Source organism: Mya arenaria, chromosome 17 (genome assembly GCF_026914265.1).
Source record: "Mya arenaria isolate MELC-2E11 chromosome 17, ASM2691426v1".
Lineage (NCBI taxonomy): Eukaryota > Metazoa > Mollusca > Bivalvia > Myida > Myidae > Mya > Mya arenaria.
Window position 1 is genome coordinate 45,195,151 of NC_069138.1, and position 15,346 is coordinate 45,210,496.

The 15,346-nt window shown below is 38.2% G+C and overlaps 1 protein-coding gene across 3 annotated transcripts in view; it reads left to right on the forward strand.

The window, feature by feature from the left end:
• Nucleotides 1-15,346, forward strand: part of LOC128224131 (multivesicular body subunit 12B-like) — a 43,589-nt gene that overhangs the window by 3,061 nt on the left and 25,182 nt on the right. For all 3 annotated transcript variants that reach the window (XM_052933821.1, XM_052933820.1, XM_052933822.1), the window contains 5 exons: nt 1,619-1,703; nt 7,394-7,501; nt 9,118-9,208; nt 9,539-9,671; nt 10,362-10,460. In XM_052933821.1, the coding sequence (XP_052789781.1) occupies nt 1,626-1,703; nt 7,394-7,501; nt 9,118-9,208; nt 9,539-9,671; nt 10,362-10,460 (509 nt within the window). In that variant the 5' untranslated portion in view covers nt 1,619-1,625. The remainder of the gene's footprint in view (nt 1-1,618; nt 1,704-7,393; nt 7,502-9,117; nt 9,209-9,538; nt 9,672-10,361; nt 10,461-15,346) is intronic.

The following is a 15,346-nucleotide window of genomic DNA, read 5'->3' on the forward strand; positions in this document are numbered from 1 at the left end:
TGTTACTCTTGCTTCCATATTTTTAAAGTTATTGCCCTTTGTTATTTTTCATGCTTAAAGTTTTGTCCGGGGCATATCTTGTAGAATATAAGAGTTATCAACTTGAAACTTCATATGTAGATAGATCTCATGGAGGGCAAGTGCAGTGCACAATAACAGTAATTCTTGCTTTCTTAGTTTTAAAATTATTGCCCTTTGTTAATTTTCATGCTTAAAGTTTTGTCCGAGGGCATATCTTGAAGAATATAAGAGGTATCAACTTGAAACTTCATAGCTAGATAGATCTCATTGAGGGCAAGTGCAGTGCACAATAACAGTAACTCTTGCTTTCTTAGTTTTAAAGTTATTGCCCTTTGTTAATTTTCATGCTTAAAGTTTTGTCCGGGGCATATCTTGAAGAATATAAGAGGTATCAACTTGAAACTTCATAGCTAGATATATCTCATTGAGGGCAAGTGCAGTGCACAATAACAGTAACTCTTGCTTTCTTAGTTTTAAAGTTATTGCCCTTTGTTAATTTTCATGCTTAAAGTTTTGTCCGGGGCATATCTTGAAGAATATAAGAGGTATCAACTTGAAACTTCATAGCTAGATAGATCTCATTGAGGGCAAGTGCAGTGCACAAGAACCGTTACTCTTGCTGCCATATTTTTAGAGTTATTGCCCTTTGTTAATTTTCTTGCTTAGGTTTTGTCCGTTGCATATCTCGTAAACTATAGGAGGTTTCAACCTGAAACTTATTCCGTAGGTATATCTGATTGAGGGTTCAAATGCCACCTACAATTGAAAGTTGAATGGCAACATCATTGTCTATAAATGAATAAAATGCCAATCTAACAGCTATAATGTCGACAGTAAATAATTTGTCAGGCGTTCTAGTTTGTTTTTAATTATTGCAAGATAAAAAGTGTTCTTCCTTTCTGTACTACAGTTATTTTTATTTTTACACCACCACAGAACCATACACACTTAATATTTGGTACTCTAACACATCCCTTTCATTAAAAACGGTGGTGGAATGAACATGTCCCTTAATACTAGAACTTCGGAGCTTGACAATTGTGATTGTCTAATCTATGATAGTTGATATAATTATTGAATTGAAACTGTCTCTGATAAACATGCAGTTAATTAATATTGTTTATAAAATCATTATTTCCTGCCCATTTAATAGTATCTATGTGTAATACACAATGTAGAATGTTAAACTCTGTTTCAATTATAATTTGATGAAACATTTTTACAGTAAAGCTGCAACTAGATTTGAATTATTTAAAGATTGCATTTCTTTCTACAACATACCTATAATATTCATGTAAAAAATATTTCAAGTGCAATTATTCATATATTGCCATGTTGTTTACATATATATATATATATATCAGTTACATGTACAGTCTGCTTAGTAACATTTGTGTTTGAAACCACTTATTAATTCCTAGCACTTCAAAATTTGGAAAGCACTGCTGTCTTTTATTTTGTCACATTATTATCAAGCATACTAATTTTTCAAGCATTTTATGTTATTAGGGCTGTAACAATGTTATCTTGGGCAAAATTGAACTGTATCATGTCATTATTTATATACTTTTTTAGAACTGTTGTGTGTGTTTTTCAGTGTGAAAATGACGACAGAGGACTGGCCTATAACTGCAGTGGTTGTCGTGGCAGACATCGGCAAGTGTCCAGCCGGATATACTACGGTAGGCGGAAGTGGCGTAGCTTTATTAAACTTTACAAGGATTACTTACACTTGTCAGCTTTCACTTATAATCAATGGGCCAATTGACCTTTGTTAAATATTACAATGTTGTTAACAGTAGGGTCCTTCTGAGCTATTGGGTAATATTTTTTTGACAACACCTGAATAAATAGAATTGAGTATATCCTGTAATGCATGGGTTCTAGTTATGGCAGATTTATTCACCATTTATAAATGGTACGTTAGAAGATAGTTCAGAATGCATAATATATACAAATTAAGTTTTTTTATGAGCTACATTGAAAGTTACGGACGTTACTCAACATGCTTTGACATTGGTTTGACATAAAAATAAAGTGCTAAATTGGAGATGAATGTTAATTTACAACAAGTTGGATGCACAGTGTACATGCCCATAGTGATCATTTCTCAAACATTGTAATGTAAAAAAGAATAAAACATTAAATTGTAAGTGTTACGGACGTTACCCAAATTTTTGGACTTTACATTTGTTTCTACATATCAGATTTGACTTCTAAACTTATATTAGCTTTGTAATCTCTTCATTACAACGTAGACTATAATGTATGTACTTTGTAAATGTTTATTTGAAGGTAGGAAACAATTCTGGACAAAATAATGTTCGGATGTTACTGTTGACAGTTTGACCAAAATTCTGTTTGGACGTTACTATTGACATAGGGCATTGGATTAAAGCACCATATTATATTAAAAACCAACAAATTACATGCCCTATGGGTAAGAGGTACCTAAAATGCATGAGAGAGAGAGAGAGAGAGAGAGAGAGAGAGAGAGAGAGAGAGAGAGAGAGAGAAGAGAGAGAGAGAGAGACACCTGACGACGGTACTACTGACCTTTATATGAACCCGGTTGGAAACATGTTATGACAATTATCAAGGTCACATGTTCTCTTGGGTGGACACAAAATAAAAGCTTCATAACTTTATTATTTTTCCCTCACCGTTTAAATATATTCTTTTGGTGGGCGAATTGGTGTGCCGCAACGTTATATATATATAAAAACACTTCTTGAGTTCGGCATTGGAGAAGTTTGGTAATCTATAGCTCTAGGCTAACAAGTATTTCTCCCTAATAGTCGATTTGCCAGATAGAGATTATTGTGCAACTTTATCTGTGATGACATCATTTTCATTGTTACACATCATTGCTCACCCCGGACAAGTTGCACAGTGATCTCTATCTGGCAAATCGACTATTACCCTCTAGGATGGACCCTGCACACGGACCTGGCCCCAACGTTATAAACGATACTGAAGTATTTCCATAACTTTATTTGTTTAACTGAAATCGCCTAAATTATAATAGAAAAAATACCACAACAAATGATTGGTTCTCCCCTGTGATAAAGTCAAAGTCTAATTTAACTTAAAAATCTGAACACGGTTTGAACTCTTCTGGATGTCAAGAACAGGGTTCTCCCATACATGTGATAAAGTCAAAGTCTAATTTAACTTAAAAATCTGAACACGGTTTGAACTCTTCTGGATGTCAAGAACAGGGTACTCCCCTGTGATAAAGTCAAAGTCTAATTTAACTTAAAAATCTGAACACGGTTTGAACTCTTCTGGATGTCAAGAACAGGGTTCTCCCCTGTGATAAAGTCAAAGTCTAATTTAACTTAAAAATCTGAACATGGTTTGAACTCTTCTGGGTGTCAAGAACAGGGTTATCAAGGTGGCGAGTAACTGATGAATGATGCTCCCAGCTGACATCTTCAACTGTTGGCCATTTAAATCCACCTCTGGCAGCTTCCATGTAAGAAACAACACTTCATCCTCCTGGACATCAATAACCTGAAGTCAGATGAAGACATTGGATGAATAATTAGTCAGATTGACACATTCAATCATTACAAATCAGTAATATAGTGTACTTAATGCTCATTTTTATCATCATCATCATTATCTATAGATGTAAAAGTAATAAAAGGCACTAGAGTGCAGGGGCTGTATTCACAAAGCTATTTAGGAAAGACATTGGACGTAAGTGAAAATTTCAAATGCAGATTTCTAATTCATTTTCAGATATACTTCAATGAAACTTGTCATAAAAAGTTTCATTGAAGTCGTATAGTTAGTAATAGAGAAGTCTGCATTTGAAATTTTGACTTAAGTTTAAGATTTTGTGTGAATACAGCTCCTGCACATGTCTTTTAGTACTGTTACAGTAGTTGTAGCATTCTGGTGTTTGTTGACAACAATATAAAATAGCTGAATGGAAGAAGGCAGTCATTCATCATCAACTTCTGATTTCATCATCATCATCAATTGTAAAGCAACACTCATGATATGAGTGTTGCACCTGCATGCCTTGATTGGACATTATACCAATCATCATCATCATCATCATCATCATCATCATCATCAGAAAAGCAACAAATGGTATTCAACTAAGGGTGATGCACCTGTCTGTTAGTATTGTAACAGCATTTGTAGCATTCTGGTTTGTTTGTTGACATCATCATACTATTGCTGAATGAAAAAGGCAGTCACCATGATATCATCATCACCATGGATAGGTAGATCATCATCATCATCATCATCATGGATTGTTAGAGCTAAGTATAACTACATATATCCCTTTATTTACTATAAAAGGTATGTTACATGTACATCATACGACTATGTCTGGATTTAGGTGTTTTATACAATAAATTCATCTTATACAATAAATTCATCTTATGATTGGAAAAGAGTTTTGGTGGGTTAAAACAAAATTTACTTCAGAATGGAGTTGATAGGCAGGAAAAACACTGGACATTGTAGGTCATATAGGGCCGATGAGTATGATTATCATGAAAATCAACATGAATGACATCCTGTCCAATAAAGCGGTGTTCGGAAACTAATAGAGCCCGCCCTCCGGCCGGATCGAACACGGGACCTACCGCTTCCTATCAATGTTTGTGAATCCAAGAATAAATGGAAAGTTCTGTAACATAACAATGTTTCAAACACAAACATATAAAGTGAACAATAACTATTAACAAGAACAAAATAAAGAATTCGTTCAAAGCAAGAGACAACTCTGTGTTAAGTGTATACCTCTGCTACAAACAGTTTTCTGTTTTTACTGCATGGCAAGGCAACTTCCACGAATCCACCCAAGTTGAAATTCAACCTGTATATATATATAATTATTTATAATATGGACAGACTGAGACAATTGAATGAGACAATATGAGACAGCGTTTTTCGACGTCATGTCAACACGGATCAGTCGTCAATAAGCTTACAACACTAATATCATGTCAAATTTAACGTCCGTACACAAATGTTGTTATTTATATGAATTCTGTTTTATTCAACTTAAATGTTTCATGTGCAATCATATTTCTTAAATAAACATACATATTATTCATTCATACAAGTTTTAGCACAAGATTGTTTATAGATATAATCAAAATCTGTTTGGACGTTATGTAGAACACATTGACATACAGTTTAGGTGTAGAAGTAACGTCCATACATGAAAACAGTTTTATTCCTCTATAATATTACTTCGGATCTGGTTTTTCTCATTTACTTGATCATCAAATCAAATGTAACACATCTTGCAAGTAATGAAACAATATTCTATCAGATACATTCGGAATGTAGATCTGTATGTACAGATGTTATGGGTTGACGTAACAAAAAAACAAAAAGTCATTGTCCAAAATAACGTCTGTGATATTCAAGTGTTTCATGTACTTCAATGACATTCTCTCAATACACTGTCTGTACAGATACATTATGTGAAACATGAAGTGTTTTTTACCAATAAGATGGTGATTGTAAACTATAATACAATGCAAGAATGATAATATAGTATGTGGACGTTACGTTGGCAGTATAGACTCAATGCATAGCGTTGTCCACGTGTAACGGGAAAAACAAAATAATGGTCCAAACGTAACGAGCATGCTCAATACAGACGATAACTATCGGGAGGCCCCCAGTATGCCGAGTGAAAACATCGAAAATCCAACACATTGTCATTTGTCATGTATAAGGAGGTTAATAAATCACCCCAATACATGAATACAGTAGAAACACAATATGACAATCATTTTCGGTTTGTACTACGCCCGTTATGCGCTTAAGAACATGATGGACCGACACCAACTTACCTCCTTTGCATCCATGCTAATTTTCGTTGTGTACACCGGGGCCCACAATTGATGACGTAGTACACAACACTGCGTTTCCGAAGTATAACATGTTTATAAAATTACGTAGTTTTGTATTTAATGATAAATAACCGGACGTTATAGGTTGGACCGACACATTAAACTTTGTGAATAAAAGTTTATAGTGGCGTTTCTGATCATCAGATTCAGGTGCAACGCATAAATATCGCGAAACCAGTGTTTCTTCTTGTAAAAGACCGCTCACATCACACAACATTATATGCATGGACGTATCGAGATTCCAATGTTTTCATGCAAAAAAATGGACCGACATAGTAACGTCCTAATGCACTTGTTTATCGGGACAGAAATACAAGAAAACAAACTGATTTAATCAAACTATTTGCGTATTTATATACATACTTTATTGTTGTATTGTTTGTTTCTAATTGCTGTAATTATGAAGCAATATTTACTCTTTTTTTACAGTTTGCATGATAGCACTCGAAAATGTCACAAATAACGTCCCCAAAATCGTCGTTTTTTAACAAATATTTAAAGTTTAAAAATTATTCCTAATAAACAGGACATTTTAGTTATCGTTTACTATATCCTTGATATAAGTTTTGAAAACACAAATGTTATTTATTTATATTCCAAGTATAGTTGCAATTTTACAAGCATTTTTATAAAAAAAAAAAAATATTACTCAATAGCTCAGAAGGACCCAGTAGCGTTGTTACCTTTTTAAGGTAAAATATTTCATGATCTGCTCTTATATTAAAATAAAACAAGCAAGGCTGAGCTGTATGAAGAACTGCAGCCAGATCACAAGTTTGTCCATGAAACTTCAATTATAATAGTGAGTTGAAAGATAACAATGATGACGTTAACAACGTTGTAAACTTTATAACTGTTCTTAATCATTGGCCCATTCTCTCTAGATTGTCTGATTGGGCTGCATTGGGTTATGTTAATGTTTTTTTTGAATATTTGTGCTTCCATCACATCTTCTATTCAAATTGCTTAATTAATGTACAAAAAAATAATTTGCTAGCCTAATATGATAACAGGGCTACCATCACTGTAATCTAGGAAGTTTTCATTTGTAATGTTAAACTTTTACGTTTGAAAGAGTAATATTTTGTGACTATAATTAGGTTAACTAAACAAATTGTATTCAAATAATTCATTTTACTTTAAGATTTATTGAAAATGTGGCCATACAAGTAGCATTGACACCGGGTTTTGATAGTTTGATCTTCCAAGCCTTTACCTTTGGAAGTGTTCTTGTGAATAGTGGAAGTTTTTGTACTTCTACTGACTCAATTTTGGAAGATTTAGCCCATTGTAAGGAAGTTTAATACTTCCAAACTTCCTTTAACAGAAGCACTGCGAAAACAACACCATTGCGTTTCACGATGGTATCGCAATTTTATGCTATTTAAATGGCCACATTTCAAATATGTCAAAATGAAGGATTTGCAGAGCAGCCTACAGTATAACACATCATGGAAGTAGTGATATCTATGTTTTAGATTGACCGAACCTATGACAGGACAGAGGAGGCTGACCTATGGAGGGATGGACTGTTCGGGAGGAGAGTGACTAGATACCTATGTGTACAGAGGGCCGCTCCCACACAGGTCAGTGAGAGATTGGAGGAGTGAGTAGGGCATTGGGTTAATAGGATGGTGAAAAGTAGTTAAATTATGGGGTAGGAGGGAGTAGTACTATTTGGGAGGAGAGCGACATGTTACCTATTTGTACAGAGGATTACACATACCTAGGTTAGTGAGGTGTGCGGTATTCTTATAGGAGCAGGGGAGAGGGTGATAAGTAAGGAGGGAGGGGGTAGTGTTAATAAGGGGTAGGAGGAGGAGAGTGACATGTTATCTTCGTGTACAGAGGATTACACATACATAAGTTTGTGAGATGTTGGGAAGTGTTATAGGAGCAGTGGATAAGGGTGATAGGTTAAGAGAGAGGGAATAGCTTAAATAAGGGGTAAGAGAGAAATGTTCTATTTTGGAGGAGATTGACCTGGTATCTGTTTACAGAGAGTTACACCTCCTTAAGTTAGTGAGATGTTGGGAAGTGTTATAGGAGCAAAGAAGAGGGGTTAAGAGAGACAGGGATAGCATAGATAAGAGGTAGGAGAGACTTGTTCTATTTGGGAGGAGAGTGGCATGGTTCCTATGTGTACAGAGGATTACACCTACACAGGTCAGCAAGATGTTGGGAAGTGTTATAGGAAGAGGGAATATGGGTGATAGGTTAAGAGAGAGGGAATAGCTTAAATAAGGGGTAAGAGAGAAAAAAGGTCTTATTTTGGAGGAGAGTGACATGTTACCTTTGCATACAGAGAATTACACCTACACAGATCAGTGAGATGTTGGGAAGTGTTAAAGGAGCAGGGGATAAGAGTGATAGGTTGAAATAGAGGGAATAGCTTAAATAAGGGGTAGCAGAGAAATGTTCTATTTTGGAGGAGAGCGACCTGGTATCTATGTGTACAGAGAGTTACACTTACACAGGTCAGTGAGATGTTGGGAAGTGTTATAGGAGCAGAGAAGAGTTGTGATAAGGGGTAAGAGAAAAATGTTCTATTTTGGCGGAGAGTGACATGGTACCTTTGCGTACAGAGGATTACACCTACACAGGTCAATGCAATGTTGGGAAGGAAATAGGAACAGGAGAGAGGGGTGATAAGTTAGGAGAGAGGGGGTAGCGTAAAGAAGGTGGGAGGGAAATGTTCTATTTTGGAGGAGAGTAATATAGTACCTATGTGTACAGAGGATTACACCTGCATTAAGTTAGTGATATGTTGGGAAGTGTAATAGGAGTATAGGGAAGTGGTGATATGTTATATGTTAGGGGATAGGGTGTAGCATTAATAAGGCATATGAAAGAGAGCGTCTGTTGGTGACCCCATACCTATGTGTACAAAGTGCTTAACCAACATTGGTCAATGAGAGATTAGGTTCTGTGAAGAGCAGCAAACTGATGGGGTTGAGTGTTGCACTCACTCTCATCATTTCAAACAGGGGTTCTTAATACAATGTGTTCATAGTAGGCACAACCCACAAGTTTTAATTCTTAATAATTATCAGAATTAGATTCTCATGTACATATCTGCTTGGCCCACAGGTTGTTAAAGTCTCACCTGAAACACAATTCTATAAGGGATCTTTATATTTTCAAACACAATATGACACCATCATTTCCAACTTTCCAACTCCATGTTTTATTTCTGTGACAGGGTCGTGAGGTGCTGGTGGATGTTTCTATCATCAATGAGCGAGACCCAGTACCTGCAGGCTTCACTGTGGTCGACACAACGGAAGACACACGTAAGTTAAGACTCTTTATGCATTATAATTTGTAAGCCTAAGGAACAAGTTTATAATTATTGATCACAGTGTTAGTTATTAGTGTTTTATTGTGGTTTAGCCAAACAAAAATAAGGTTGTAGTTCCGGACCAGCCCTGAATTTTTAAACCCTGTGGCACCATATCATGTAGTAGCATTAACTTGCGAAAGGATATAATAAGAGTAATGTTATTAATAAGGTAGTTGAAACCACAACCAAACTAACCTCAGCCACAGTTTGGAACTCATTGGACTGAACAATGTACATTTAGTTTAGATATGAAGCCTAATCATTTTGCATACATCCCCAGGAGAAAAGGCCATTAAAAAGAAGGTGTTGTGTGTTCGCTGGATGAATGCCAGTCTGACCACCAGTGCCCTGTCAGAGCTTATCTTCTTGGGTAAAGGCACACGAAGACCACCTAATGGATACACCATGGTCGGGTAGGGACTTTGTAGTTTCTCAGGAACACATGAGGGCCGCGAGAAATTTTCATGTAGTGTGCTAAAACCGGAGCACACAAGAGTTCAATCAATCCTGATATTTACATTTGAAATATTTTTTTATCAAAATCATAATTAAAAGATAAGTAAACACATCTGCATCTGAGTACATGTATTTATCATTAAAGAAAGCTTACAGACAATATGTGTTTGTGTAAAAGAATAGATCAAATGATGTCATACTTATCCAATCAGATAACAATATTGAAATAAACAATGATGTATTACCCCTTGCAATTCATACAATACGAACATTAAGTTTTCTCTATACAATAGACTAGGCAAGTGTAAATACTTTTTATTTTTGAGAAAATAGTAAAGTCTTCATCTAAGTCTCAGGCTCATCTTTGCGGCATAGTTACCTTTCCTGTTAGCGTTGTGTGAATACTTTAATGCTTTCAATAGCATAATTTTGAAACACATTAATTGTACATGTACCATGTATTAACATTAAACTTGATTCATATGATGTGTAGCAAATCCAACCACTCTTGCTAAAAAAATATTTGAGGAATACCTTGTATTGGTTGACTAAGAAAAATTATAGTTGGGTTGAATTCGCTATTGATTACTTCGCTTCAGCCAATGATTCTATATGTTGCGTTCAGTGCTGTCCATATTATATTCCAGTGACCTGAACAACCTGATGCTGTGTTACAAGATGTCCCAGATCAAGTCTATATCCTCAATTGTTCATCAAAACAGCAGTGATTCACCCTTGGACAACATGTATGTATCATGTGGTGCTTTCATCCTCCCCCCCCCCCAAATCATTTTCAGTGTAATCATAGCTCTATGCACTTGAATATTAAGGTATATTTCTAAAAGCCTCCACTTTCTACTTATGTACAGAGCTATAAAACTTCCAGACACATGTACTGCTCATCATACATGTACTGTGTTATCCCCATAGGCAAAATCTGCAATATCCTATTGACCCCGGACAAGAGGATGTCACTAAGGACACTCAGCTGCTATTTCATGATACAGCATTTCTCAAATTTTAGACCTTGTTATTATAATGTGTAGGATACCTGTCAATACCTCAAGGATATCCCTTAGTATCAATCTGTAATACCTAATTTACCCCCAGCAAGACATTAATTTCTGCCATGGAAACATGGCAATAATACTCATCCACAATTAAGCATCCACTTGTAACTTCCTACCATGGACACATGGCAATATGACTCATCCACAGTCAAGCATCCACATGTGACTTCCTACTATGAACACATGACAATAAGACTTATACACAGTCAAGCATCCACATCTGACTTCCTACCATGAACACATGGCAATAAGACTCATCCACAGTCAAGCATCCACATGTGACTTCCTACCATAGACACATGGCAATATGACTCATCCACAGTCAAGCATCCACTTGTGACTTCCTACCATGGACACTTGGCAATAAGACATATCCACAGTCAAGCATCCACATGTGACTTCCTAATATGAACACATGGCAATATGACTCATCTACAGTCAAGCATCCACACGTGACTTCCTACCATGAACACATGGCAATATGACTCATCCACAGTCAAGCATCCACATGTGACTTCCTACCATGAACACATGGCAATAAGACTCATCCACAGTCAAGCATCCACATGTGACTTCCTACTATGAACACATGGCAATAAGACTTATACACAGTCAAGCATCCACTTGTGTCTTCCTACCATGAACACATGGCAATAAGACTTATACACAGTCACGCATCCTCTTGTGACTTCCTACCATGAACACATGGCAATAAGACCCATCCACAGTCAAGCATCCACATGTGACTTCCTACCATGAACACATGGCAATAAGACTTATACACAGTCAAGCATCCTCTTGTGACTTCCTACTATGAACACATGGCAATAAGACTTATACACAGTCAAGCATCCTCTTGTGACTTCCTACTATGAACACATGGCAATAAGACATATCCACAGTCAAGCATCCACATGTGACTTCCTACCATGGACACATGGCAATATGACTCATCCACAGTCAAGCATCCACATGTGACTTCCTACCATGAACACATGGCAATAAGACTTATACACAGTCAAGCATCCTCTTGTGACTTCCTACTATGAACACATGGCAATAAGACTCATCCACAGTCAAGCATCCACTTGTGACTTCCTACTATGAACACATGGCAATAAGACTTATACACAGTCAAGCATCCACTTGTGACTTCCTACCATGAACACATGGCAATAAGACTTATACACAGTCAAGCATCCACTTGTGACTTCCTACTATGAACACATGGCAATAAGACTTATACACAGTCAAGCATCCACATGTGACTTCCTACCATGAACACATGGCAATATGACTCATCCACAGTCAAGCATCCACATGTGACTTCCTACCATGAACACATGGCAATAAGACTTATACACAGTCAAGCATCCACTTGTGACTTCCTACCATGAACACATGGCAATAAGACTTATACACAGTCAAGCATCCACATGTGACTTCCTACTATGAACACATGGCAATATGACTCAGCCACAGTCAAGCATCCACATGTGACTTCCTACCATGAACACATGGCAATATGACTCATCTACAGACAAGCATCCACACGTGACTTCCTACTATGAACACATGGCAATAAGACTTATACACAGTCAAGCATCCACTTGTGACTTCCTACTATGAGCACATGGCAATAAGACTTATACACAGTCAAGCATCCTCTTGTGACTTCCTACTATGAACACATGGCAATAAGACTTATACACAGTCAAGCATCCACTTGTGACTTCCTACTATGAACACATAGCAATAAGACTTATACACAGTCAAGCATCAACTTGTGACTTCCTACTATGAACACATGGCAATAAGACTTATAAACAGTCAAGCATCCTCCTGTAAATTTCTACCATTGACACATGGCAGTAAGACCCATCCACAGTCAAGCATCCACTTGTGACTTCCTACTATGAACACATGGCAATAAGATTCATCCACAGTCAAGCATCCACTTGTGACTTCCTACCATGGACACATGGCAATAAGACATATCCACAGTCAAGCATCCACTTGTGACTTCCTACCATGGACACATGGCAATAAGACATATCCACAGTCAAGCATCCACTTGTGACTTCCTACCATGGACACATGGCAATAAGACCCATCCACAGTCAAGCATCCACATGTGACTTCCTACCATGGACACATGGCAATAAGACTCATCCACAGTCAAGCATCCACTTGTGACTTCCTACCATGAACACATAGCAATAAGACTCATTCACAGTCAAGCATCCACTTGTGACTTCCTACCATGGACACATGGCAATAAGACAAATCCACAGTCAAGCATCCACATGTGACTTCCTACCATGGACACATTGCAATAAGACTCATCCACAGTCAAGCATCCACTTGTGACTTCCTACCATGAACACATGGCAATAAGACTCATCCACAGTCAAGCATCCACTTGTGACTTCCTACCATGGACACATGGCAATAAGACTCATCCACAGTCAAGCATCCACTTGTGACTTCCTACCATGGACACATGGCAATAAGACCCATCCACAGTCAAGCATCCACTTGTGACATCCTACCATGGACACATGGCAATAAGACTCATCCACAGTCAAGCATCCACATGTGACTTCCTACCATGGACACATGGCAATAAGACTCATCCACAGTCAAGCATCCACTTGTGACTTCCTACCATGGACACATGGCAATAAGACTCATCCACAGTCAAGCATCCACTTGTGACTTCCTACCATGGACACATGGCAATAAGACTCATCCACAGTCAAGCATCCACATGTGACTTCCTACCATGGACACATGGCAATAAGACTCATTCACAGTCAAGCATCCACTTGTGACTTCCTACCATGGACACATGGCAATATGACTCATCCACAGTCAAGCATCCACATGTGACTTCCTACCATGGACACATGGCAATAGGACCCATCCACAGTCAAGCATCCACTTGTGACTTCCTATCATGGACACATTGCAATAAGACATATCCACGGTCAAGCATCCACATGTGACTTCCTACCATGGACACATGGCAATAAGACTCATCCACAGTCAAGCATCCACTTGTGACTTCCTACCATGGACACATAGCAATAAGACTCATCCACAGTCAAGCATCCACATGTGACTTCCTACCATGGACTCATGGCAATAAGACTCACCCACAGTCAAGCATCCACTTGTGACTTCCTATCATGGACACATGGCAATAAGACATATCCACAGTCAAGCATCCACTTGTGACTTCCTATCATGGACACATGGCAATAAGACCCGTCCACAGTCAAGCATCCACATGTGACTTCCTATCATGGACACATGGCAATAAGACCCGTCCACAGTCAAGCATCCACATGTGACTTCCTACCATGGACTCATGGCAATAAGACTCACCCACAGTCAAGCATCCACTTGTGACTTCCTATCATGGACACATGGCAATAAGACCCATCCACAGTCAAGCATCCACATGTGACTTCCTACCATGAACACATGGCAATATGACTCATCCACAGTCAAGCATCCACTTGTGACTTCCTATCATGGACACATGGCAATATGACTCATCCACAGTCAAGCATCCACATGTGACTTCCTACCATGGACACATGGCAATAGGACTCACCCACAGTCAAGCATCCACATGTGACTTCCTATCATGGACACATGGCAATAAGACCCGTCCACAGTCAAGCATCCACTTGTGACTTCCTATCATGGACACATGGCAATAAGACTCACCCACAGTCAAGCATCCACATGTGACTTCCTATCATGGACACATGGCAATAAGACTCATCCACAGTCAAGCATCCACATGTGACTTCCTACCATGGACACATGGCAATAAGACCCATCCACAGTCAAGCATCCACATGTGACTTCCTACCATGAACACATGGCAATAAGACTCATCCACAGTCAAGCATCCACATGTGACTTCCTACCATGGACACATGGCAATAAGACCCATCCACAGTCAAGCATCCACATGTGACTTCCTACCATGGACTCATGGCAATAAGACTCACCCACAGTCAAGCATCCACTTGTGACTTCCTATCATGGACACATGGCAATAAGACATATCCACAGTCAAGCATCCACTTGTGACTTCCTATCATGGACACATGGCAATAAGACCCGTCCACAGTCAAGCATCCACATGTGACTTCCTATCATGGACACATGGCAATAAGACCCGTCCACAGTCAAGCATCCACATGTGACTTCCTACCATGGACTCATGGCAATAAGACTCACCCACAGTCAAGCATCCACTTGTGACTTCCTATCATGGACACATGGCAATAAGACATATCCACAGTCAAGCATCCACTTGTGACTTCCTACCATGAACACATGGCAATATGACTCATCCACAGTCAAGCATCCACTTGTGACTTCCTACCATGGACTCATGGCAATAAGACTCACCCACAGTCAAGCATCCACTTGTGACTTCCTATCATGGACACATGGCAATAAGACTCATCCACAGTCAAGCATCCACTTGTGACTTCCTACCATGGACTCATGGCAATAAGACTCACCCACAGTCAAGC